At 46.7% G+C, this 24,209-nt stretch overlaps 1 protein-coding gene across 1 annotated transcript in view; it reads right to left on the bottom strand.

Annotated features, from left to right (window-relative positions):
* LOC137097899 (extracellular serine/threonine protein kinase FAM20C-like) overlaps nt 1–24,209 on the bottom strand; it is a 143,451-nt gene that overhangs the window by 46,006 nt on the left and 73,236 nt on the right. The window contains exon 3 of the mRNA XM_067473297.1: nt 17,647–17,725. Coding sequence (XP_067329398.1) covers nt 17,647–17,725 — 79 coding nt within the window. The remainder of the gene's footprint in view (nt 1–17,646; nt 17,726–24,209) is intronic.

The following is a 24,209-nucleotide window of genomic DNA, read 5'->3' as shown; positions in this document are numbered from 1 at the left end:
ACCAAGCTTTTGGTCACTCTGACAACTAACTCAAGGACCTGGCGATAGACAAGGACAAACGGAGTAGAACGGATGTATGGACTCTGATATATGGACTCTGACATGAGATGGTTTTAGGTTTTATGATTCTACTATGTATTGATGTTTTAATCTAATTGCTGAATTGTTATATTTTTGGATTACTTGTTTGTGTGATTGGGCATCTAATTGTGCCCTCCCTGTAAGCCGCCCTGAGTCCCCCTCGGGGTGAGAAGGGCGGGGTATAAGTGAATGAAATAAATAAATAAATAAATAAATAAATAAATAAATAAATCACCAGCTTTCATTCTGGGAAAGTATCTTAAACAGGGTGTTTGAAGGCCAATCTTTGTCAGTGCAACTTCTGCATTTAACCTGGTAACTTCTTTCGAGTGCCTTGGCTTTTGGGCAATGTTCTTGGCTTCCTGGGACTCTGTGTGGAGTGCGGAGAAGAGCCAACCACTGACCACCTGCTGCAATGCACCCTGAGCCCTCCTGCCACATGCACAAGGGAGGACCTTCTTGCGGCAACACCAGAGGCACTCCACGTGGCCAGATACTGGTCAAAGGACATTTAATCAACTACCAAGCTTGCAAACTTTGTGTTTTGTCTGTCTGTTTGTTTGTTTGTGTTAAAAATGTAATACAAATGTCTGGTGGCTGATGACACGATAAATAAAGTAAACTTTAGACCAAACCTACAGAACGTATCTTGTTTGTAACTTGGGGTCTGACTATACTAATGTGTGTGTGTGAATGTGCCTGCCTATGGCTGTGTGCTGTGCCTTTGCACAACCGTAAGAGTATGTTTCCATCACTCCGGGGAGATGCCAGCGGGAAGCTCTCCCGAGGAAAGGACATTTCCGACGGTGAGCTTACGAAATCCCGTCTCCTATGGAGGGTTTCATCTCTTTGCACAATGGCGTGAGTCTCTGCCAAGGGCCTCCCCAGCAGAAAAGCCCTGCTTAGCTCCAGGAAGGAGGAACCCAGAAGAAAGAGAGGAGCAAACTCTGCGCCACGATGATGAAAGGCTTTGGCAGTCGCAACCGCCATTAATTGAGATTTAATGAATCATCAGCACCAGGCAACCACCTTCAGCCTCAATGAGCCTCGCAGCCTTTGAATGGATGCAAATCGGAATTTAATTCTGCCAGGGGAACACACACATTATGGCAGCAGTTGTATTATGGCCACCTCTACGACTGTATTGCTGCTCCTGACGCCTGGTACTCTCCCCAGGTTTATTTATGACTAGCTGCACCCAGCCTTCCCTCCTTCTTTTTCTCCTTCCTTCGCTCCCTCTTTCCTTCCTTCCCTTCTCTCCTTCCTTCTTTCTCTATCTCTTTCCTTCCTTTCCCCCTTTTTATTTTCCTTCTTCATCTCCTTTCTTCCTTTGCTCCCTTTCCTTCCTTCCCTTCTCTTCTTCCCTTCTCTCCTTCCTTCTTTCTCTATCTCTTTCCTTCCTTTCCCCCTTTTTATTTTCCTTCTTCCTCTCCTTTCTTCCTTTGCTCCCTTTTTCCTTCCTTCCCTTCTTTTCTTCCTTCTTTCTTTACCTCTGTCCTTCCTTTTCCCCTTTTTCTTTTCCTTCTTTCTCTCCTTTCTTCCTTTGCTCCCTTTCCTTCCTTCCCTTCTCTTCTTCCCTTCTCTCCTTCCTTCTTTCTCTACCTCTGTCCTTCCTTTCCCCCTTTTTCCTTTTCCTTCTTTCTCTCCTTTCTTCCTTTGCTCCCTTTCCTTCCTTCCCTTCTCTTCTTCCCTTCTCTCCTTCCTTCTTTCTCTACCTCTTTTCTTCCTTTTCCCCCTTTTCTTTTCCTTCTTTCTCTCCTTTCTTCCTTTGCTCCCTTTCCTTCCTTCCCTTCTCTTCTTCCCTTCTCTCCTTCCTTCTTTCTCTACCTCTTTTCTTCCTTTCCCCCCTTTTCTTTTCCTTCTTTCTCTCCTTTCTTCCTTTGCTCCCTCTTTCCTTCTTTCCCTTTTTTCCTTCTCTCCTTCCTTCCTTCTCTACCTCTTTCCCCCTTCCCTCCTTTTTCTTTTCCTTCTACTTTCTCTCCTTTCTTCCTTCTCTACCTCTTTCCTTCTTTCCCTTTTCTTCTTCCCTTCTCTCCTTCCTTTCATTCCTCCCCCTTTTTTTCTTTTCCTTCTACTTTCGCTCCCTTCTTCCTTCTCTACCTCTCTCCTTCCTTCCTTCCTTTGCTTTTTGCTTCCATCCTTCCTTCTCTCTTTCCTTCCCCCTTTCTCTCCTTTCTTCCTTCTCCACCTCTTTCCTTCCTTCGCTTTTTCTTTTCCTTCTCTTTCTCTCCTTTCTTCCTTCTCTACCTCTTTCCTTCTTTTGCTTTTTGCTTCCATCCTTCCTTTTCTCTCCTTTCTTCCTTCTCTCTTTCCTTACGTCCCCCTTTTTCTTTTCCTTCTCTCTTTCTCTCCTTTCTTTGCTTTTTGCTTCCATCCTCCCTTCTCTCTTCCCTTCTTTCCTTCCCTCCCTCTTTCTCTCCTTCTCTCGCTCCCTTTCCTTCCCTTTTTTCTTCCCTTCTCTCCTTCCTTCCTTCTGTTCCTCTTTACTTCCTTCCCCCCTTTTTTCCTTCTCTCTTTCTCCCCTTTCTTCCTTCTCTACCTCTTTCCTTCCTTCCTTCACCTTTTGCTTCCATCCTTCCTTCTCTCTTTCCTTCCCTCCCTCCATCCTTCCTTCCTTCCTTCCTTCCTTCCTTCCTTCCTTCCTTCCTTCCTTCCTTCCAGGCGGGGTCACGAGCAGGGCCTCTCCAGATGAACAAAGGGAACATATGGGTTCGTAGACAGAGATGCGGTCATGCAGGTAGGAAGGTCCCAAACCGTTTAGGACTTTGTAGGTAAGCACCTGAACCTTGAATTGGGACCGGAAAATGAATGGCAGCCAATGGATCTCCTTGAACAGGAGGGTTGACCTCTCTCTGTAAGGACCCCCAGTTAACATCCTGGCCACCGCCTGTTGGACCAGTTGGAATTTCTGAGCCGTTTTCAAGGGCAGCCCCACGTAGAGCGCATTACAGTAGTCCAATCTAGAGGTGACCAAGGCATGGACCACCCCGGCCAGATCAGCCTTCGCGAGGTACGGTTGCAGCTGGCGCACGAGTCTCAATTGTGCAAAAGCCCTCCCAGATACTGCCGACGCCTGAGCCTCAAGCGTGAGCGATGAATCCAGGAGGACTCCCAAACTGCGGACCTGTGCTTTCAAGGGGGAGTGTCACCCCATCCAACACAGGTTGCCACCCTATACCCCGGTCAGGTTTTCGATCGACCAGGAGGATCTCTGTCTTGTCGGGATTGATCTTCAGCTTGTTCCTCCTCATCCAGATAGACACAGCGGCCAGGCACTCGTCCAGCACCCGATGGGCTTCCTTGGAATTGGGTGGAAAAGAGTCGTAGAGTTGTGTGTCATCTGCGTAGAGGTGGCACCCAACTCCAAAACTCCGGATGACCTCTCCCAGCGGTTTCATGTAGATGTTGAAAAGCATGGGAGACAGAATAGATCCTTGCGGGACCCCACAGGTCAAAGGCCAGGGGTCCGAGCAGGCGTCTCCCAGCTTCACCATCTGGGATCGTCCCTCCAGGAAGGACCAGAGCCACAACAAAACCGTGCCTCCAAGACCCATCCCAGAGAGTCGGCCCAAAAGGATACCATGATCGATGGTATCGAAAGCCGCTGAGATGTCCAAGAGAACCAATAGAGTCACACTCCCCCTGTCCAGCTCTCTGCGGAGGTCATCCACCAAGGTGACCAAGGATGTCTCAGTGCCGTGGCCAGGCCTGAAACCAGACTGTGACTGATCTATGAAATCCTCAGATTGCCAAAAATCAACAGGAAGACTGAAAGCAGACATACACAACAATGTGTCCTCAAAAGCCTCCAGAAAGAGCAGGAATCATAGAATCATAGAATCAAAGAGTTGGAAGAGACCTCCTGGGCCATCATCCAGTCCAACCCCATTCTGCCAAGAAGCAGGAATATTGCATTCAAAGCACCCCTGACAGATGGCCATCCAGCCTCTGCTTAAAAGCTTCCAAAGAAGGAGCCTCCACCACACTCCGGGGCAGAGAGTTCCACCGCTGAACGGCTCTCACAGTCAGGAAGTTCTTCCTCATGTTCAGGTGGAATCTCCTCTCTTGTAGTTTGAAGCCATTTCTCCCTTGCGTCCTAGTCTCCAGGGAAGCAGAAAGGAAGCTTGCTCCCTCCTCTCTGTGGCTTCCTCTCACATATTTATACATGGCTATCATGTCTCCTCTCAGCCTTCTCTTCTTCAGGCTAAACATGCCCAGTTCCCTAAGCCGCTCCTCATAGGGCTTGTTCTCCAGACCCTTGACCATTTTAGTCGCCCTCCTCTGGATACATTCCAGCTTGTCAATCTCTCTCTTGAATTGTGGTGCCCAGAACTGGACACAGTATTCCAGATGTGGTCTAACCAAAGCAGAATAGAGGGGTAGCATTACTTCCTTAGATCTAGACACTATGCTCCTCTTGATGCAGGCCAAAATCCCATTGGCTTTTTTTGCCGCCACATCACATTCCTGGCTCATGTTTAACTTGTTGTCCACGAGGACTCCAAGATCTTTTTCACACATACTGCTCTCGAGCCAGGCATTGTCCCCCATTCTGTATCCTTGCATTTCATTTTTCCTGCCAAAGTGGAGTATCTTGCATTTGTCACTGTTGAACTTCATTTTATTAGTTTTGGACCATCATTTCTCTACTCTGTCAAGATCGTTTTGAATTCTGCTCCTGTCCTCTGGACTATTGGCTCTCCCTCCCAATTTGGTCCCGTCTGCAAACTTGATGATCCTGCCTTCTAGCCCTTCATCTAAGTCATGAATGGAGATCCTGAACAGGACCGGGCCCAGGACGGAACCCTGCTGAGGGCACTCCACTTGTCACTTCTTTCCAAGATGAAGAGTAAGCATTACTGAGCACTCTCTGTGTTCGTCCACTTAACCAATTACAGATCCACCTCACCGTAGTTTTGCCTCGCCCACATTGGACTAGTTTCCTTGCCAGAAGGTCATGGGGGACCTTGTCAAAGAAGGCCTTCCTGACATCCAGACACGCTCCATCCACGGCATCATTCCCCGCATCTACCCAGCTTGTAGCTCTATCGAAGAAAGAGATCAGATTCAATGATCTCTTCAATGCAGACCCCTTCCAAGGGTGGGCTCTCCTCCCCCTTCCTCCTCTCTCCACTCATTCGGCATCATTTCACAACCTTCTAGAGATGCCTAATAATAACCAAGTGCTGCCAGATCAGCCCAAAACAGATGGTGGGTTCAAGCCAGGGTGAGCCCAAAATGCAACGAGACCTCTCTCCTGCTGCTGACCTGCAATCCTTTCCACTTCCCTGCCTTGTCAGAGTTTGACCTCCGGGCGAAAAAGGAGGGGAACTCCACGGCACGACTCGGCTGGCCTTGCCCTCTGCGCCCACGCCAGGGGAACAGACGGGCGTCCGCGTTTTGCCAGGAGATGGGTCTCCATCTGCCTGGATGGCGTGGTGCCCGCTCACAAGTTGTCAGACAGCATCCCGGGTGCCAAGAGAGCATGAAGCCGAGCAGGCCGCGCATGCCAGCGCATTCCCTTCTGCATGGATTCCCTCTCTGCTTGGGCAGCATCAACGCTATGGCCTCCCTGGCTCACTCCGCGATGGAGAATATCCAGTGCGTACTTTTGGCAAGGAATGGGGGAAGGATCTGGTTTCAGCCTGCTCTGGTCCACACTTTTTGGAGGGTTCTTGATATGATTACTGTACGGGCCGTTCCCCCTGAGTTAAAAACGTCCGTCTTACAAACAATTGTGAATTGCACCAGGATTGTGGCACAAGCTGCATTAAGATCACTACTGACCGAAAGGTCATGAGTTTGAAGCCAGCCCGGGTCGGAGTGAGCTTCTGGCCAATTGTGTAGCTTGTTGTCGACCTTTGCAATCCGAAAGACAGTTGCATCTGCCAAGTAAGAAATTTAGGTATCACCTATGTGTGCAGAGGCTAACTTAACTAATTTACGATGAGTTAATTTAACCTCCCCACACCTTATTTTCAGATGCAACTGTCTTTCGGGTTGCAAAGGTCGACAACAGGCTACACACAATTGGTTGGAAACCCACTCCAACCCGGGCTGGCTTCGAACTCATGACCTTTTGGTCAGAGTGATCTTAATGCAGCTGACCCTCAGCCAGCTGCGCCACAATCCTGGTGCTTTGGCCTGGTTACCTCTTCTTGTCTTTCTTTGGCCTGCCCACTTTGGCAATAACCCCACTGCTTGCTCATTCCCTGTGGAAGATGCAGATGACACCAAATTGGGAGGGATAGCCAATAGTCCAGAGGACAGGAGCAGAATTCAAAGCGATCTTGACAGATTAGAGAGATGGGCCAAAACTAACAAAATGAAGTTCAACAGTGACAAATGCAAGATACTCCACTTTGGCAGAAAAAACGAAATGCAAAGATACAGAATGGGGGACAATGCCTGGCTCGAGAGCAGTACGTGTGAAAAAGATCTTGGAGTCCTCGTGGACAGGAAGTTAAACATGAGCCAACAATGTGATGTGGCGGCAAAAAAAGCCAATGGGATGTTGGCCTGCATCAAGAGGAGCCTAGTGTCTAGATCTAGGGAAGTCATGCTCCCCATGCTCCATTCTGCTTTGGTTAGACCACACCTGGAATATTGTGTCCAATTCTGGGCACCACAATTCAAGAGAGATATGGACAAGCTGGAATGTGTCCAGAGGAGGGCGACTCAAATGATCAAGGGTCTGGAGAACAAGCCCTATGAGGAGCAGCTTAAGGAGCTGGGCATGTTTAGCCTGAAGAAGAGAAGGCTGAGAGGAGATATGATAGCCATGTATAAATATGTGAGAGGAAGTCACAGGGAGGAGGAGGAGGGAGCAAGCTTGTTTTCTGCTTCCTTGGAGACTGGGACGCAATGGAACAATGGCTTCAAACTACAAGAGAGGAGATTCCATCTGAACATGAGGAAGAACTTCCTGACTGTGAGAGCCGTTCAGCAGTGGAACTCTCTGCCCCAGAGTGTAGTGGAGGCTCCTTCTTTGGAAGCTTTTAAGCAGAGGCTGGATGGCCATCTGTCAGGGGTGATTTGAATGCAATATTCCTGCTTCTTGGCAGAATGGGTTTGGACTGGATGGCCCAGGAGGTCTCTTCCAACTCTTTGATTCTATGATTCTATGATTCTATGCCTTCAAGACCTCGTCCTTTGCTCAACGGTCTTTCGCACCACCCTGTAATTTCCCTCCCGGCCTCTTCCTCAGCAAGGCTCAACCACAATTGCAGGGCGAGGAAGACACAGCAAGCAAACCTGAGCAAACAAACAGACAAACAGGCACTCCTTCCTCGGCCCTTGCCCTTCCTCTGCCCCCTTCTTTGCACGCTTCCAGAGCTTTGAAGATGTGCCCCTAGGCATGAATTGCCGGTCTCCGCATCCGCTCTCGCCATCCCTAGAAGAACGGCTGCTGTTTATAGATTTACCTTTGCCTTTTGGACACATCTTCCTGGCAGGATATGGAGGGTGACTAAGTAATCCCATAGGGACGAGAAGGAGGAAGTGCGGGTGGAGAGTAAATATTGGTTTGCAGGGCCAAGCTGCCCGCCTCCGTGTCTTTGGAACCGGCCTTCTCTCCTTGTTTTGACCCAAAATACACTGAGACGTGGACCAGGAGAAAGAGAAACGTGAAACATAGAGAAAGGAAGAAGGAGAAGAGCCGTTCTGAGGAGGAGGAGGTGGATTTCAAGGTGGGAAAGGAACACGTTGTACGTTGGCTGCAAAAGATGGCTCTTTGTTTTGTTTTGACACGAAGCTGGGTGCAAATTTATGCGTGTATGGATCTCTTTCCCTGAGCAGAAACACACCTCCCACTCGTGCCTCCTTCCAAGGAGCAGACAACCACGGAGGGAGGAAAATATCCTGAAAACAAGAAGATCTCCAGGCTCGGAGATGTATCAAGGCCAACCGACATGTGCCCGACGTGTGTGTTGAAGGCAAACAAGGCATTCAGCAAAAGAAGAGACTCGAAAGCTGCTTCAAAACAGACATATTTTCCAGCCCTGGAGGGAAATAGGCAGGGAAATAATCTATTCTCTCCAAAGCTTGAGGTGCTCTTACTACCTATTACAGGGAAAACCAGCTGATTCCTCTATACTGACGATCATGCCATTACCGCCCAAGTAGGGAGCTTTGAAATGGTTTCATCTATGCTGACGATCATGCCATCACCACCCAAGCAGGAGCTTTGAAATGGTTGAACAGAAGCTCTCCAAAGCTTTAGGTGCTCTTACTGGCTATCACAGGGAAAACCAGCTCTATGCTGATTCCTCTATGCTGACAATCATGTCATCACCTCCCAAGTAGGGAGCTTTGAAATGATTTCATCTATGCTGATGATCATGCCATCACCGCCCAAGCAGAGAGCTTTGAGATGGTTGAACAGAAGCTCTCCAAAGCTTTACATGCTCTTACTGCCTATTACAGGGAAAACCAGCTGATTCCTCTATGCTGACAATCATGCCATCTATGCTGACAATCATGCTATCACCACCCAAGTAGGGAGCTTTGAAATGGTTTCATCTATGATGACGATCATGCCATCACCGTCCAAGCAGGGAGCTTTGAAACGGTTTAACAGAAGCTCTCCAACACTTTAGGTGCTCTTACTACCTATTACAGGGAAAACCAGCTGATTTGTCTATGCTGATGATCATGCCATCTATGCTGACAATCATGTCATCACCGCCCAAGTAGGGAGCTTTGAGATGGTTGAACAGAAGCTCTCTGAAGCTTTAGGTGCTCTTACTAACTGTTACAGGGAAAACCAGCTGATTCCTCTATACTGACGATCATGCCATCTATGCTGACGATCATGCCATCACCACCCAAGTAGGGAGCTTTGAAATGGTTTCATCTATGATGACGATCATGCCATCACCTCCCAAGTAGGGACCTTTGAAATGGTTTCATCTATGCTGACAATCATGCCATCACCACCCAAGTAGGGAGCTTTGAAATGGTTTCATCTATGATGACGATCATGCCATCACCGCCCAAGCAGGGAGCTTTGAAATGGTTTCATCTATGCTGACGATCATGCCATCACCGCCCAAGCAGGGAGCTTTGAAATGGTTTCATCTATGCTGACGATCATGCCATCACCGTCCAAGCAGGGAGTTTTGAAGTGGTTGAACAGAAGCTCTCCAAAGCTTTACATGCTCTTACTACCTATCACAGGGAAAACCAGCTGATTCCTCTATGCTGACAATCATGCCATCATCGCCCAAGTAGGGAGCTTTGAAATGGTTTCATCTATGATGACGATCATGCCATCACCTCCCAAGTAGGGACCTTTGAAATGGTTTCATCTATGCTGATGATCATGCCACCACCACCCAAGTAGGGAGCTTTGAAATGGTTTCATCTATGCTGATGATCATGCCACCACCGCCCAAGTAGGGAGCTTTGAAATGTTTTCATCTATGATGACGATCATGCCATCACCTCCCAAGTAGGGAGCTTTGAAATGGTTTCATCTATGCTGACGATCATGCCATCACCACCCCAGTAGGGAGCTTTGAAATGGTTGCATCTATGCTGACGATCATGCCACCACCGCCCAAGTAGGGAGCTTTGAAATGGTTTCATCTATGCTGATGATCATGCCACCACCGCCCAAGTAGGGAGCTTTGAAATGGTTTCATCTATGCTGACGATCATGCCACCACCACCCAAGTAGGGAGCTTTGAAATGGTTTCATCTATGCTGATGATCATGCCACCACCGCCCAAGTAGGGAGCTTTGAAATGGTTTCATCTATGCTGACGATCATGCCATCACCGTCCAAGCAGGGAGCTTTGAAGTGGTTGAACAGAAGCCCTCCAAAGCTTTAGGTGCTCTTACTACCTATTACAGGGAAAACCAGCTGATTCCTCTATACTGACGATCATGCCATCTATGCTGACGATCATGCCATCACCACCCAAGTAGGGAGCTTTGAAATGGTTTCATCTATGATGACAATCATGCCATCACCTCCCAAGTAGGGACCTTTGAAATGGTTTCATCTATGCTGACGATCATGCCATCACTGCCCATGCAGGGAGCTTTGAAATGGTTTGATCTATGCTGACGATCATGCCATCACCGCCCAAGCAGGGAGCTTTGAGATGGTTGAACAGAAGCTCTCCAAAGCTTTACATGCTCTTACTACCTATCACAGGGAAAACCAGCTGATTCCTCTATGCCGACAATCATGCCATCTATGCTGACAATCATGCCATCACCACCCAAGTAGGGAGCTTTGAAATGGTTTCATCTATGCTGACAATCATGCCATCACCGCCCAAGTAGGGAGCTTTGAAATGGTTTCATCTATGCTGACGATCATGCCATCACCACCCAAGCAGGGAGCTTTGAAATGGTTTCATCTATGCTGACAATCATGCCATCACCGTCCAAGCAGGGAGCTTTGAAGTGGTTGAACAGAAGCCCTCCAAAGCTTTAGGTGCTCTTACTACCTATTATAGGGAAAACCAGCTGATTCCTCTATGCCAACGATCATGCCATCACCGCCCAAGCAGGGAGCTTTGAAATGGTTGAACAGAAGTTCTCCGAAGCTTTAGGTGCTCTTACTGCCTATTACAGGGATAACCAGCTGATTCCTCTATGCTGATGATCATGCCATCTATGTTGATGATCATGCCATCACCGCCCAAGTAGGGAGCTTTGAAATGGTTTCATCTATGCTGACGATCATGCCATCACCGCCCAAGCAGGGAGCTTTGAAATGACTGAACAGAAGCTCTCCAAAGCTTTAGGTGCTCTTACTGCCTATTACATGGAAAACCAACTGATTCCTCTATGCTGATGATCATGCCATCACCGCCCAAGTAGGGAGCTTTGAAATGGTTGAACAGAAGCTCTCCAAAGCCCGAGGTGCTCTTACTGCCTATTACAGGGAAAACCAGCTGATTCCTCTATGCTGACGATCATGCCATCTATGCTGACGATCATGCCATCACCGCCCAAGTAGGGAGCTTTGAAATGGTGGAACAGAAGCGCTCCAAAGCTTCAGGTGCTCTTACTACCTATTACAGGGAAAACGGCTGAGTTTGATTCGGGGGGGGGGAGTTTAATTTGGGGGGGGATGAGTTTGATTCGGGGGGGGCTGGGTTTTATTGGGGGGGTTGAGTTTTATTGGGGGGGTGAGTTTTATGGGGGGGCTGAGTTTGATTCCGGGGAGGGGGGGGGGTTGAATTTGATTCCGGGGGTTGGGCTGAGTTTGATTCAGGGGGGGGGGGGGTTGAGTTTTATTGGGGGGGGGTGAGTTTTATGGGGGGGCTGAGTTTGATTCTGGGGGGGGGCTGAATTTGATTCCAGGGGTTGGGCTGAGTTTGATTCGGGGGGGGGGGGGTTGAGTTTTATGGGGGGGGGGTGAGTTTTATGGGGGGAGGCTGAGTTTGATTCCAGGGGGGGCTGAATTTGATTCTGGGGGTTGGGCTGAGTTTGATTCGGGGGGGGGTTGAGTTTTATTGGGGGGGTGAGTTTTATGGGGGGGCTGAGTTTGATTCCGGGGGGCTGAATTTGATTTGGGGGCGGGGCTGAGTTTGATTCCAGGGGGGCTGAATTTGATGGGGGGGGGGCTGAGTTTGATTCCGGGGGAAGGGGGCTGAGGATCTACCCTAGCAAACAAACCTTTTGTATCGTTATCCCAATATACCCATGCGTATGGGATATATTGAGCATGGTGATCTGATCATGATATGAATAAACCTAACAGACCAACGAGTGAGCATCACTCATAAACCCCTCCCAAAAATAGCAGAAAGGACTTAATAACCCAAAAAAACTAAATGACGATACAGCGCATGTGCGAAAACAACAGCTCCCAGCAGGCATGTAGCCGGGGGGGGGGGGGGCTTGAGGGGTTTCAGCCCCCCCCCCCCAAATTCTCAGGGTGGTCGGCTGAAACCCCTCAAGCCCCCCCGGCTACATGCCTGCTGGGAACAGTTGTTTTCGCACATGCGCTGTATCGTCATTTAGTTTTTTTGGGTTATTAAGTCCTTTCTGCTATTTTTGGGAGGGGTTTATGAGTGATGCTCACTCATTGGTCTGTTAGGGGTATAGTGTCCACATTTTGTGTCAATTCATCCAGTGGTTTTTGCGTTATGTCAATCCCACAAACAAACGTGACATTTTTATTTATATAGATAACTCTATTCTCAATTTGCTTCTGAGACGATAAATAAAAAAACCCAGTTTTCCTGCTAGGATTTGCATGTGTTGTTTACAAACACAGAGCAACTCCCAAGGCCTGAGAATCAATGTTAGATTCGAGAGAACACAACTATCACAAACATGCTGAATTGTACACTCCAAAATTTGGTGAGTCTCGCTTTGGACGCTTTCCTGCCAAGTGTATCAAGTCTGGCAGAGAGAAATCTCAAATGCGTGCAGAGCATGGCAATATATTACACAAAGCTCCACACTAATTGTTGGTTTGATGTGTATTTTCCTCCCCTGCAATGTTAGAAACTCCTCCAGAGTTTCCAGGAATCCGGCTCATTTGGGGTTGATTAATGCGGAATTAGCCAAAAGAATTTACATTGGGCAACGGGATTTGTAAACAGCGCGGGCTCACCCGGCAACCTTTTAGAGGCAATTATTTCAGGAGGGACCTTGTAAGCCTTCCGATCAAGGGAATCTCTGCAGCGAGCTGGGCTTTGCTCATCACAGGAACGAACACGCTTCCGTCCTTTCTGGCCTGCTTGCAGCTTGATTCCGGATTTCAATGTACAGAGCAATTACCCAGTCTCTTGCTAAGCCAGGTTGCATTTAAACAACAGAGTTAATGCAGTTTGACACCACTTTTGACTCACAAGGCTCAACACTATGGAATCCTAGCATTAAAGGCATTAAAGGCATTTTAAAACTATAACGTCCACAATTCTATAGCATTAAGACACAGGGTTGTTGTAGGTTTTTCCGGGCTATATGGCCATGTTCTAGAGGCATTCTCTCCTGACATTTCGCCTGCATCTATGGCAAGCACCCTCAAAGGTAGTGAGGTCTGTTGGAAGTAGGAAAAAGGGTTTATATATCTGTGGAATGACCAGGGTGGGACAAAGGACACCTAGCTCCAGCAGACAAGAGTCCTTTGTCCCACCCTGGCCATTCCACAGATCTATCAACCCTTTTTCCTACTTCAAACAGACCTCACACTACCTCTGAGGATGCTTGCCATAGATGCAGGCGAAACGACAGGAGAGAATGCCTCTAGACCATGGCCATACAGCCCAAAAAAACCTACAACAACCCAGTGATTCCGGCCATGAAAACCTTCGAAAATACATAGAAAAATACAAAAAGCCATCGAAAAGGCACGAAATATACTGTGTGGATGATGAGACACAAAGAAATCATTTCTGAAGATCTCAAACATGTGTCGGTTCACTCAGGACAGCAAAGTCAATCCTCTCTCTCCCTATATACACACATATACAGCGCTCTACATGGGGCTGCCCTTGAAGACGGCTCGGAAACTTCAATTGGTCCAGCGGGCAGCAGCTAGGATGCTAACTGGAGCTCATTATCAGGAGAGGTCAACCCTCCTGTTCAAGGAGCTCCACTGGCTGCCATTTATTTTCCGAGCCCAATTCAAGGTGCAGGTGCTCACCTACAAAGTCCTGAACGGTTTGGGACCACCCTACCTGCGTGACTGCATCTCCATCTACGAACCTACACGCTCTCTCCGGTCATCTGGGGAGGCCCTGCTCGTGATCCCACCCACGTCGCAAGCGGGCTTGGCGGGGACACGGGACAGGGCCTTCTCTGTGGCGGCCCCCCGACTTTGGAATGCCCTTCCAAAAGAGCTTCGTCAGGCCCCTACTCTAGCAGTTTTCAGAAGGAACCTAAAAACTTGGCTGTTCCGATGTGCCTTCGCAGATTAGGAATCCCCCATCCCAAGTCCTAGATGCACTTTAGCACAACTATTGTTGCTGCACACCGCACTTTTAATCTTATGTTCCTCCTGCCATCTCAGCACTTTTAACCCTGTACCCCATTGCGCTCGCCGAACCAGTTTTAATAGTGTCTTGATGTATTGTCATTGTGGTTATTTTGCTTAATTGTTTTGATTTGCTTTGTTTATTGTTGTGTTATGTTTTCTATTGTATTGTATTTGAGGCTTCGGCCCGTGTAAGCCGCATCGAGTCCTTCGGGAGATGCTAGCGGGGTACAAATAAAGATAATAATAATAATAATAATAATAATAATAATAATATACATGTTCACATGCTCCCCTGAACGTATGGGTATGCACAGAGCACTCTGAGCATGCACACCGCTTTTTCACATCAACGTGAGGCGTGCATGCATGCTTCCTCGGTCTCACCAGTTCTCATTGGAGGCTGTAAACATGGCAGCCTCCCGCAGCCTTCCTTCACGAAGCCGATGATTTGACAGGGAAATGAGGAATGCTAAACAGACACACTTGAAACCACTTATCTTCCCGACTCCTTTGCTTTGTGTGCCCACTTAAAGGGAGTCGATAATTGAAATTCCATACAGGAGGAACGGAGCACGGAAATGAGTTTATGATTCGGGCGATGCCTTGACACCAATACTGAATGGGTTCATTAAACCTTCGGCAGCCTCCAGTGATTTGCCCAAACCAGCGCAATAAAACTACCTTGCCTTCCCTTTGCTGATGGGCCTCCTTGAAAGGTCCATTCCGCTTCCTGTTACACTCTTCTGCTTCTATCGGATTCTGCTAATATGGAAGGCCAATCCCTCCTGGGTTGCAATCAGGAGAAAAAAATCCTTCCTATGCAGCCTTCCCATGCTTTTCTATTTCTCCTGCTGCCTTCGTTCTCTAGGAATTACCGCTACATGTTTGGAAAGATATAAGAACTCAAGAACACATTTTGCTAGGGAGATGGCGGTCTTCAGAAGGCATCTGCTCCAGGCTTTCTTCCATCTTCCCATCCAATTTCATTCTGGAGATCCATGCATGTTTTTTTTGTTGTCAAAGGCTTTCATGGCTGGAATCACTGGGTTGTTGTTATTTATCAATCCATCCATCCATCCATCCTTCCATCTATCAGTCCGTCCGTCCGTCCATCCATCCATCTTCTTCTTTCTAAGCCATTTTCCCAATAGAGCAGTTAGCATTGTGAGTGTCGTTTCCACAAGGCTTTGTTTTGGGCATCTTCAGGTCTCAGGCTGGCAGTACGCATGTTTTCAATGATGGTGTCCATCCATCTTTCTCTTTGGCTTTTGTCCACATGGTCACCATCCTGCAATCTCCAAATGTAGTGCTGTAGTATCTGTCCATCAATCAATCCATCCATCCATCCATCCATCCATCCATCCATCCATCCATCTTCTTCTTTCTAAGCCATTTTCCCAATAGAGCAGTTAGCATTGTGAGTGTCATTTCCACAAGGCTTTGTTTTGGGCATCCTCAGGTCTCAGGTTGGCAGTACACATGTTTTCATTGATGGTGTCCATCCATCTTTTCTTTGGCTTTTGTCCACATGGCCACCATCCTGCAATCTCCAAATGTTGTGCTGTAGTATCTGTCCATTAATCCATCCATACATCCATCCATCTTCTTTCTAAGCCATTTTCCCAGTGGAGGGGTGAGCAATATGAGTGTCGTTTCCACAGGGCTTTGTTTTGGGCATCCTCGGGGCTTAGGTTGGCACCACGCAGGTCTTCGTTGATGGTATCCATCCACCTTTTCTTTGGCCTTTGTCCACATGGTCAGCATCCTGCAATCTCCCAATGTAGTCCTGTAGTATCCATCTATCTATCCATCCACCCATCTATTCATCCATCTGACAGTCCATCCATCCATCCATCCATCCATCTATCAGTCCATCCATCCATCCACCCATCTTCTTCTTTCTAAGCCATTTTCCCAATAGAGCAGTTAGCATTGTGACTGTTGTTTCCACAAGGCTTTGTTTTGGACATCCTCAGGTCTCAGGCTGGCAATACGCATGTCTTCATTGATGGTGTCCATCCATCTTTTCTTTGGCTTTTGTCCACGTGGTCACCATCCTGCAATCTCCAAATGTAGTGCTGTAGTATCTGTCCATCCATCCATCCATCCATCCATTCGTCCATCTGTCTGTCCGTTTGTCCGTCCGTCCGTCCATCCATCCATCTTCTTCTTTCTAAGCCATTTTCCCAATAGAGGGGCTAGCATTGTGACTATTGTTTCCACAGGGCTTTGTTTTGGACATCCTCAGGTCTCAGGTTGGCAGTATGCATGTCTTCATTGATGGTGTCCATCCATGTTTTCTTTGGCCTTTGTCCACGTGGTCAGTACCCTGCAATCTCCAAATGTAGTGCTGTAGTATCTGACCATCCATACATCCATCCATCCATTTATCTGTCTATCTATCTATCTATCTATCTATCTATCCATCTGTCCATCCACCCACTCATCCATCCATCCATTGATGGTGTCCATACATCTTTTCTTTGGCCTTTGTCCACATGGTAAGCATCCTGCAATCTCTAAATGTAGTGCTGTAGTATTTGTCCATCATCCATCCATCCATTCATCCATCCATCTTCTTCTTTCTATGCTATTTTCCCAATGGAGGGGTGAGCATTGTGAGTGTCATTTCCACAAGGCTTTGTTTTGGACATCCTCAGGTCTCTGGCTGGCAATACGCATGTTTTCATTGATGGTGTCCATCCATCTTTCCGTTGGCCTATGTCCTCATGGTCAGCATCCTGCAGTCCCCAAATGTAGTGCTGTAGTATTTGTCCATCATCCATCCATCCATCAATCCATTTATCCATCAGCGGGAGCACGGGGGTGGTGAGGGAAGCTTTGTGCAAGGCAAAGCCTTGCAGGAAGAGACCCTCGCCTTTCCCCACACCCGTGCCAATCGGTGGGAGCGCGAGGGCGGCAAGAGAGGCTTTGTGCAAGGCAAGGCACAAGCCATTTTGTGTAGGCAGAGGGGGCGGGGCCAACCAAGGCGCCTTCGTGACCCCCAGAAAATGGCCCAGCAACCCCCCTGGGGGTCGCGACCCCCAGGTTGAGAACCGCTGCCTTATATAATCAATTAGTAAAGCATGTAATGAGTTAAACAATCTGAAATGCTCCAAATTCCGAAATTGGATGAGATAGTGACGCCTTTGCTTTCTAGTGGGTCAATCTACACAAACTTTGTGTCATACACAAAATTATTAAAAACATTGCATATAAAAGTAGCCTCAGGGTATTTATATAAGGTAGTTATGAAACAAAAATGAATTCTGTGTTGGAATTTTGGTCCCACCTTCAAGATATTTCATTGTATACATGCAAACTTTCCCAAATCCAAAGAACGTTTCTAATTCCAAGCATTCCAAGTGTTGTTGTTGTTGTTGTTTACCCTGATCTGACCCAAAACATCACCCTCAGGGGCTGATCCTTATATCATGCTAAAGAAACCATCATGAAATTGGGTTGCATTTTGTCATTTCCCATTTGGGCCACAGCTTGGCTGAGAAGGACCCTGATCCTTGGTGATGGTCCTCAGAGAGGACATGTTGCCAAAGTTCTCATTTCACTTTGAAAACAACACTGACAAGAAGAAACATAGATTTTTCCCCACTTACTTCATTGGCTTAAATAAGGCTTGTCCGTAGTTCTGGAATGTCATGATCAGCTTGAGTTGGGTGCCTCCCGATTTCATCGCTGTAGGGAGAAAAGGAAGACAAATGACTCAACTCCAAAACAGAGGTCCACCTGGTAACGGTCATGCTAAAAGATTGCTGATAACTTCATGTGAAATAACTCAGTGCAGTGATTTAATTTTGGCGCTGGGATGCTTGGATGGAGACCAGAATTCACACCTTTGCTCAGCCATGGAAACCCAGAAGATGACCTTGGGCAAGTAACAGAACCCATCTTGTCAACAAAACTCTAGATCAGTGGTTCTCAACTTGTGGTCCCTGTGTGTTTTGGCTACAACTCCCAGAAGTCCCAGCCAGTTTACCAACTGTTAGGGTTTCTGGGAGTTGTAGGCCAAAACATCTGGGGACCCACAGATTGAGATCCACTGTTCTAGAATAGGGCCTCCAGTTGTTTGGGTCTCCAACTCCCAGAAGCCCTAAGAAGCTTGTTCAATTGTCAGGAATTTTGGGAGTTGAAGGCCCAAGCAGCTGGAGGGCCGCAGTTTGAGGGTTCCTGAATTGCACTCTACATGCTACCAGACCTCAAATTGTAGACCAGGTTGGTTATCACCTCCCTTCAAGTCAACTTCAGGAGACCCTATCCTAGAACAGTGGTTCTCAACCTGTGGGTCCCCAGATGTTTTGGCCTTCAACTCTCAGAAATCCTAAGAACTGGTAAACTAGTTGGGACTTCTAGGAGTTGAAGGCCAAAACATCTGGGGACCCACAGGTTGAGAACCACTGTTCTAGGATAGGGTCTCCAGAAGTCAAAGTTGACTTGAAGGCATGCGAGTTCCCGAGGGGAGAAGGGTGGATACTGTGTTTTCTGATGGTCTTTGGCGACCCCTCTGACACCCCCTCAGGGGTCCCGACCCCCAGGTTGAGAAACACTTCTCTAGAACATAAATAAATTATAATTGCAATAATAACCCTAACAACCAGGACAACAGAAATAGTCACAATAGGGTTAGTTGGGTAGAAACCTTAAGTTTTGATGGTCATGGATTGACCCACATGAATAGCAAAGGCAAGAGGCATGTGTATTCTCATTCTACGAGGAATTGCACACTGGTGGCTTGAGGGAAAATGAGAAGCTTGTAAGAACATCCATTTTGGCCACGAAAGAAGATTGCAGTGTCAAAACACATCTGGCCTTTCCGCTCTTGAAGGCTTGCTCAGTAGGCTGGAAGAGATCCGGAGGTGACATAAGTCCTTCCCTCTCTCTCTCTCTCTTTCGCTCTGCTACCTTGCAATCCCCCCCTTTTTGGCTTCTTTGACAACAGACTTGTCTTCTGAGCAAGCAGATCGCTCTGTGCTGACTAATCTCTGAGATCAGCCAAACCGGATGATGATGACGGCCACGTCAGGGCATTTCAGTTGAGAGAGCATCTCAGCCAGACAAGACGCTTCCAACTCCCTCCAGCCAACACCATGCCCAGCTAAGGCTGAACTCTGAGCTGCTGCTTTGGGTCTCACGTTGGGAGGAAAACACTATATATCCAAGGAATACAAATAAATAAAGTAGGCTCTCTGGAACCGTGGATTCTGCACCCACAGGTCCAAACACCCATGGCTTCAAGGGACTCTTTTAACATTCCAAATATAAGCCTTTTTGCCATTTAATACAAGGGGGATGCAGGGAATTACAACCTTTTTCAAGCCTCCTCGAGTAATCTATATAAATAAAAATGTAGTGTTCGTTTGTGGGATTGACAGAACTCAAAAACCACTGGATGAATTGACACCAAATTTGGACACAAGACACCTAAGAACCCAATGTATGTCTTTCACTAAAAAAAATGATTTTGTCATTTGGGAGTTGTAGTTGCTGGGATTTAAAGTTCAACTACAATCAAAGAGCATTCTGAACTCTACCAATTATGGCATTGAACCAATCTTGGCACACAGGACTCCCATGACAAACAGAAAACACTAGAAGGGTTTGGTTGGCATTGACCTTGAGTTTGGGAGTTGTAGTTCACCTACATCCAGAGAGCACTGTGGACTCAAACAATGATGGATCTGGACCAAACTTGGCACAAATGTTCCATAAGTCCAAATATGGACACAGATGGAGTTTGGGAAACAATGACATTTGGGAGTTGTAGTTACTGGGATTTATAGTTCACCTACAATCAAAGATCATTCTGAACCCCACCAACAACAGAATTGGGGCAAACTTCCCACACAGAACCCCCATACTGAAGGCCATCCAGTCCAACTCCCTTCACCAGGGCAAGAAAACGTAATCAAAGCCCTCCTGACAAAGAGCCATCCAGTCATTGATTAGATAGATAGAAATGATTCACACACACAGAGATATAGTATCATAGATTTGAAAAGGACACCCCAAAGAAGGACAATGATATGTTACATGTTCCACAGTAGGCAAACCAGACCATCTCCACATCAACACTGACAAAAAAAGCAAGAAATACTGTTGACCCTCAAACAAAAACAAATTACACAAAGAACACAAAGAAATTACATATATTAGAAACCAGCACTTTCTCATTAGTTGATTTTCCAGGTCACCAGACTGGGCCACAGCAACACCTGGCAGGGGACAGCTAGTCTATATAAATAAAAATGCAATGTTTGTTTGTGAGATTAACAGAACTCAAAAACCACTGGAAAAATTGACACCAAATTTGGACACAAGACATATAACAACCCAATGTATGTTCTTCACTCATAAAAACACTGAAAAACACAGCAGAAGGGACTTAGAAAGCCCCCAAAAGCTAAATGACAATACAGAAAAAAAGGAAGAAAGAGGGAAGGGGAGAAAAGAAAGAAAGAAAGAAAGAAAGAAAGAAAGAAAAGAAAAGAAAAGAAAAAGGGACAGAAAGAAAGAAAGAAGGAAAGGGAGAAGGAAGCATGGAAGCAAAGAGAGAAGGAAGAAAAGAGAGAAAGGGGGAGGGAAAGAAAAAAGGGGGAAGGAAGGAAAGTTAGAGAAGGAAGGAAGGAGAGAAGGAAAGGAAAAAGGGAAAGAAGGAAGGAAAGTGGGAGTGAAGGAAAGGGGGAAGATGTAGAGAAAGAGGGAGGAAAGGGGAGGAAAAAAAGAAGAAAGAAAGAAAGAAAATAAAGAGGGAAAGAAAGAAAGAAAGAAAGAAAGAAAGAAAGAAGGAAGGAAGGAAGGAAGGAAGGAAGGAAGGAAGGAAAGGAAGGAAGCATGGAAGCAAAGAGAGAAGGAAGAAAGGAGCTAAAGAGGGAGGGAAAGAAAAAGGGGGAAGGAAAGTTAGAGAAGGAAGGAGAGAAGGGAAGAAAAAGGGAAAGAAGGAAGGAAAGAGGGAGAGAAAGAAGGGGGAAGATGTAGAGAAAGAGGGAGGGAAGGAAAGAAGGAAAGAGAGAAGGAAGAAAAGAGAGACAGCAGAGGAGAAAGAAAAAGGGGGAAGGAAGGAAAGAGATAGAGAAGGAAGGAAGAAGAGAAGGAAAGATGGGAAGGAAGGAAGGAAAGAGGGAGTGAAGGAAGGAGGAAAGAAAAGGGGAAAGAAGGAAAGTGGGAGCGAAGGAAGGGGGGAAGATGTAGAGAAAGGGGGCGGGAGGGAAGGAAAGAAGGAAAGAGAGAATGAAGAAAAGAGAGACAGGAGAAGAGAAAGAAAAATGGGGAAGGAAGGAAAGAGATAGAGAAGGAACGAAGAAGAGAAGCAAAGAGAGAGTGAAGGAAGGAGGGAAAGAAGGAGAGAAAGAGGGAAGGTTGGCCACAGCAAAGCGTGGCGGGTACAGCTAGTATCTATATAAATAAACATGTAATGTTCGTTTGTGGGATTAACAGAACTCAAAAACCACTAGATGAATTGACACCAAATTTGGACACAAGACACCTAACAGTCCAATGGATGTCCTTCACTCAAAAAAAATGATTTTGTCATTTGAAAGTTGTAGTTGCTGGGATTTATGGTTCACCTACAATCAAAGAGAATTCTGAACCCCAGCAATGATGGAATTGAACCAAACTTGGCACACATTTCTCCCATGACCAACAGAAAATACTGGAAGGGTTTGGTGGGCAGTGTCCTTTGCTTTTGGAGTTGTAGTTCATCTACATCCAGAGAGCACTGTGGACTCAAACAATGATGGATCGGGACCAAACGCTACACGAATACTCCATATGCCCAAATATGGACACAGATGGAGTTTGGGGGACAATGACATTTGGGAGTTGTAGTTACTGGGATTTATAGTTCACCTACAATCAAAAATCATTCTGAACCCCACCAATGACAGAATTGGGGCAAACTTCCCACACAGAACCCCCATACTATATTTTTGCTACTGTTATGAATCGTCATGTAAATATCTGATATGCAGGATGTGTATTTTCATTCACCGGACCAAATTTGACACAAATACCCAACGCACACAAAAACAATCCACCCCCAACCCCACCAGTATTCAAATTTGGGTGTTAGAAAGGTTGTCACGGTGTTAGAAAGGTTGAGAACCACTGGCTTACTGTATTGTAAATGTGTGTATTGGTTTGCAGTTTTCCTTAACTCTTTGTTGTGGGATGGAATGCAGACCATGGGATCAGATCTGGGATTGTTCAGGACTCAGACTCCATTTTAGAAAAATATTTATATCAAATTTCATCCAGTGAATGAAAATACAATGTGCATCTCAGATAGTTACATTACAATTCATAACAGTAGCCAAATTACAATTATGAAGTAGCAACAAAAACCCCAAGGCAGCCAAGGGATGCTTCGCGTGAGGCCAGGTCTCGCATTTAGGCCAGACAAGACAGAGGTCCTCCTGGTCAGTCGCAAGGCCGAACAGGGTATAGGGTTACAGCCTGTGTTGGATGGGGTCGCACTCCCCCTGAAGACACAGGTTCGCAGTTTGGGTGTGATCCTGGACTCATCGCTGAGCCTGGAGCCCCAGGTTTCGGCGGTGACCAGGGGAGCATTCGCACAGTTAAGACTCGTGCGCCAACTGCGACCGTACCTTGGGAAGTCGGACTTGGCCACGGTAGTCCACGCTCTGGTTGCATCCCCACGCTCTCTACGTGGGGTTGCCTTTGAAGACGGCCCGGAAGCTCCAACTAGTCCAACGTTCGGCAGCCATGATACTAACAGGAGCGGAGCGCAGGGAGCATACAACTCCTCTGCTGCACCAGCTCCACTGGCTGCCGATTTGAATGAGGAAGATGAGAGGCTGCAACAGATTGCTTTGGGCTGAGCCTTTTGGGAAGGTTTTCTCCCCTCTTCTTCTCTCCTCTTTGTGGAGTTAGCTGCATGCAGAAACTACTTTGACCCTTTGAAATCCTCTTTCAACAATTGATGTAAGCTGAGGACAAATTGGGAAAGTGGAAAGAGGAGAGAGAATCTGGGACATTGGAACAACAACAACTTTATTAGGTTCTTGTGGGTTTTTTCGGGCTATAGAGCCATGTTCTAGAGGCATTTCTCCTGACATTTCGCCTGCATCTATGGCAAGCATCCTCAGAGGTGTGAGGTCTGTTGGAAGTAGGACAATGGGTTTATATATCTGTGGAATGGCTGGGGTGGGGCAAAGAGCTTTTCTCTGCTAGAGCTAGGGGTGAATGTTTAGCTGATCACCTTCATTAGCATTTGAAGGCCTGCCTGAGCCTGGGAAAATCTGTTGCTGGGAGGTGTTAGGATGTGCCTGGTTTTTTCCTCTCTGTTGTTTAGCTGTTATAATTTTAGAGTTTTTTAATACTGGTAGCCAGATTTTGTTCATTTTCATGGTCTCTTCCTTTCTGCTGAAATTGTCCACATGCTTGTGGATTTCAATGGCTTCTCTGTGTAGTCTGACATGGTGGTTGTTGGTGTGGTCCAGCATTTCTGTGTTCTCAAATAATATGCTGTTTCCATTCACACCTAACTGCAGCAGACAAGAGTCCTTTGTCCCACCCCAGCCATTCCACAGATATATAAACCCATTGTCCTAATTCCAACAGACCTCACAACCTCTGAGGATGCTTGCCATAGATGCAGGCGAAACGTCAGGAGAAATGCCTCTAGAACATGGCTCTATAGCCCGAAAAAAACCCACAAGAACCTAGTGATTCCAGCCATGAAAGCCTTCGACAATACAACAACTTTATTTATACCCCGCCACCACCTCCCCAAGGGACTCAGAGCGGCTTACATGAGGCCAAGCCCAACAACACATCAATAAAACAAGAAAGCTATAAACAAAGCAATACAATACAGTACAGTTAATATAAATCACATATAAGCAATAAACAATAAACACTAACACAATAAAGGATTTAAAAACCTATGGCTGGGCCAAATGTAATAATTTAAAATATAAAAATAAACGCTGAGCATGAACAAGGTAGGATATATCTGGTAGGAGGATGTTAAAAGGAAGTGAGGGAAGCGCAGTCCAGCCCAATCCAATAATTAAAGTGCATTTTGAGGGCAGTTTGCTGGGAATGTTTTCCTTATTCCAGGAAGGCACACTGGAACAGCCGCGTTTTCAGGTTCCTTGTCAGGTTTTACAATGTATTGTAATGTAATATAGCTGAGTCA

This window comes from Anolis sagrei, chromosome X (genome assembly GCF_037176765.1).
Source record: "Anolis sagrei isolate rAnoSag1 chromosome X, rAnoSag1.mat, whole genome shotgun sequence".
NCBI classification, from domain to species: domain Eukaryota; kingdom Metazoa; phylum Chordata; class Lepidosauria; order Squamata; family Dactyloidae; genus Anolis; species Anolis sagrei.
Note: the sequence above shows the minus strand (reverse complement) of the source record. Positions and strands in the feature narration are given on the sequence as shown.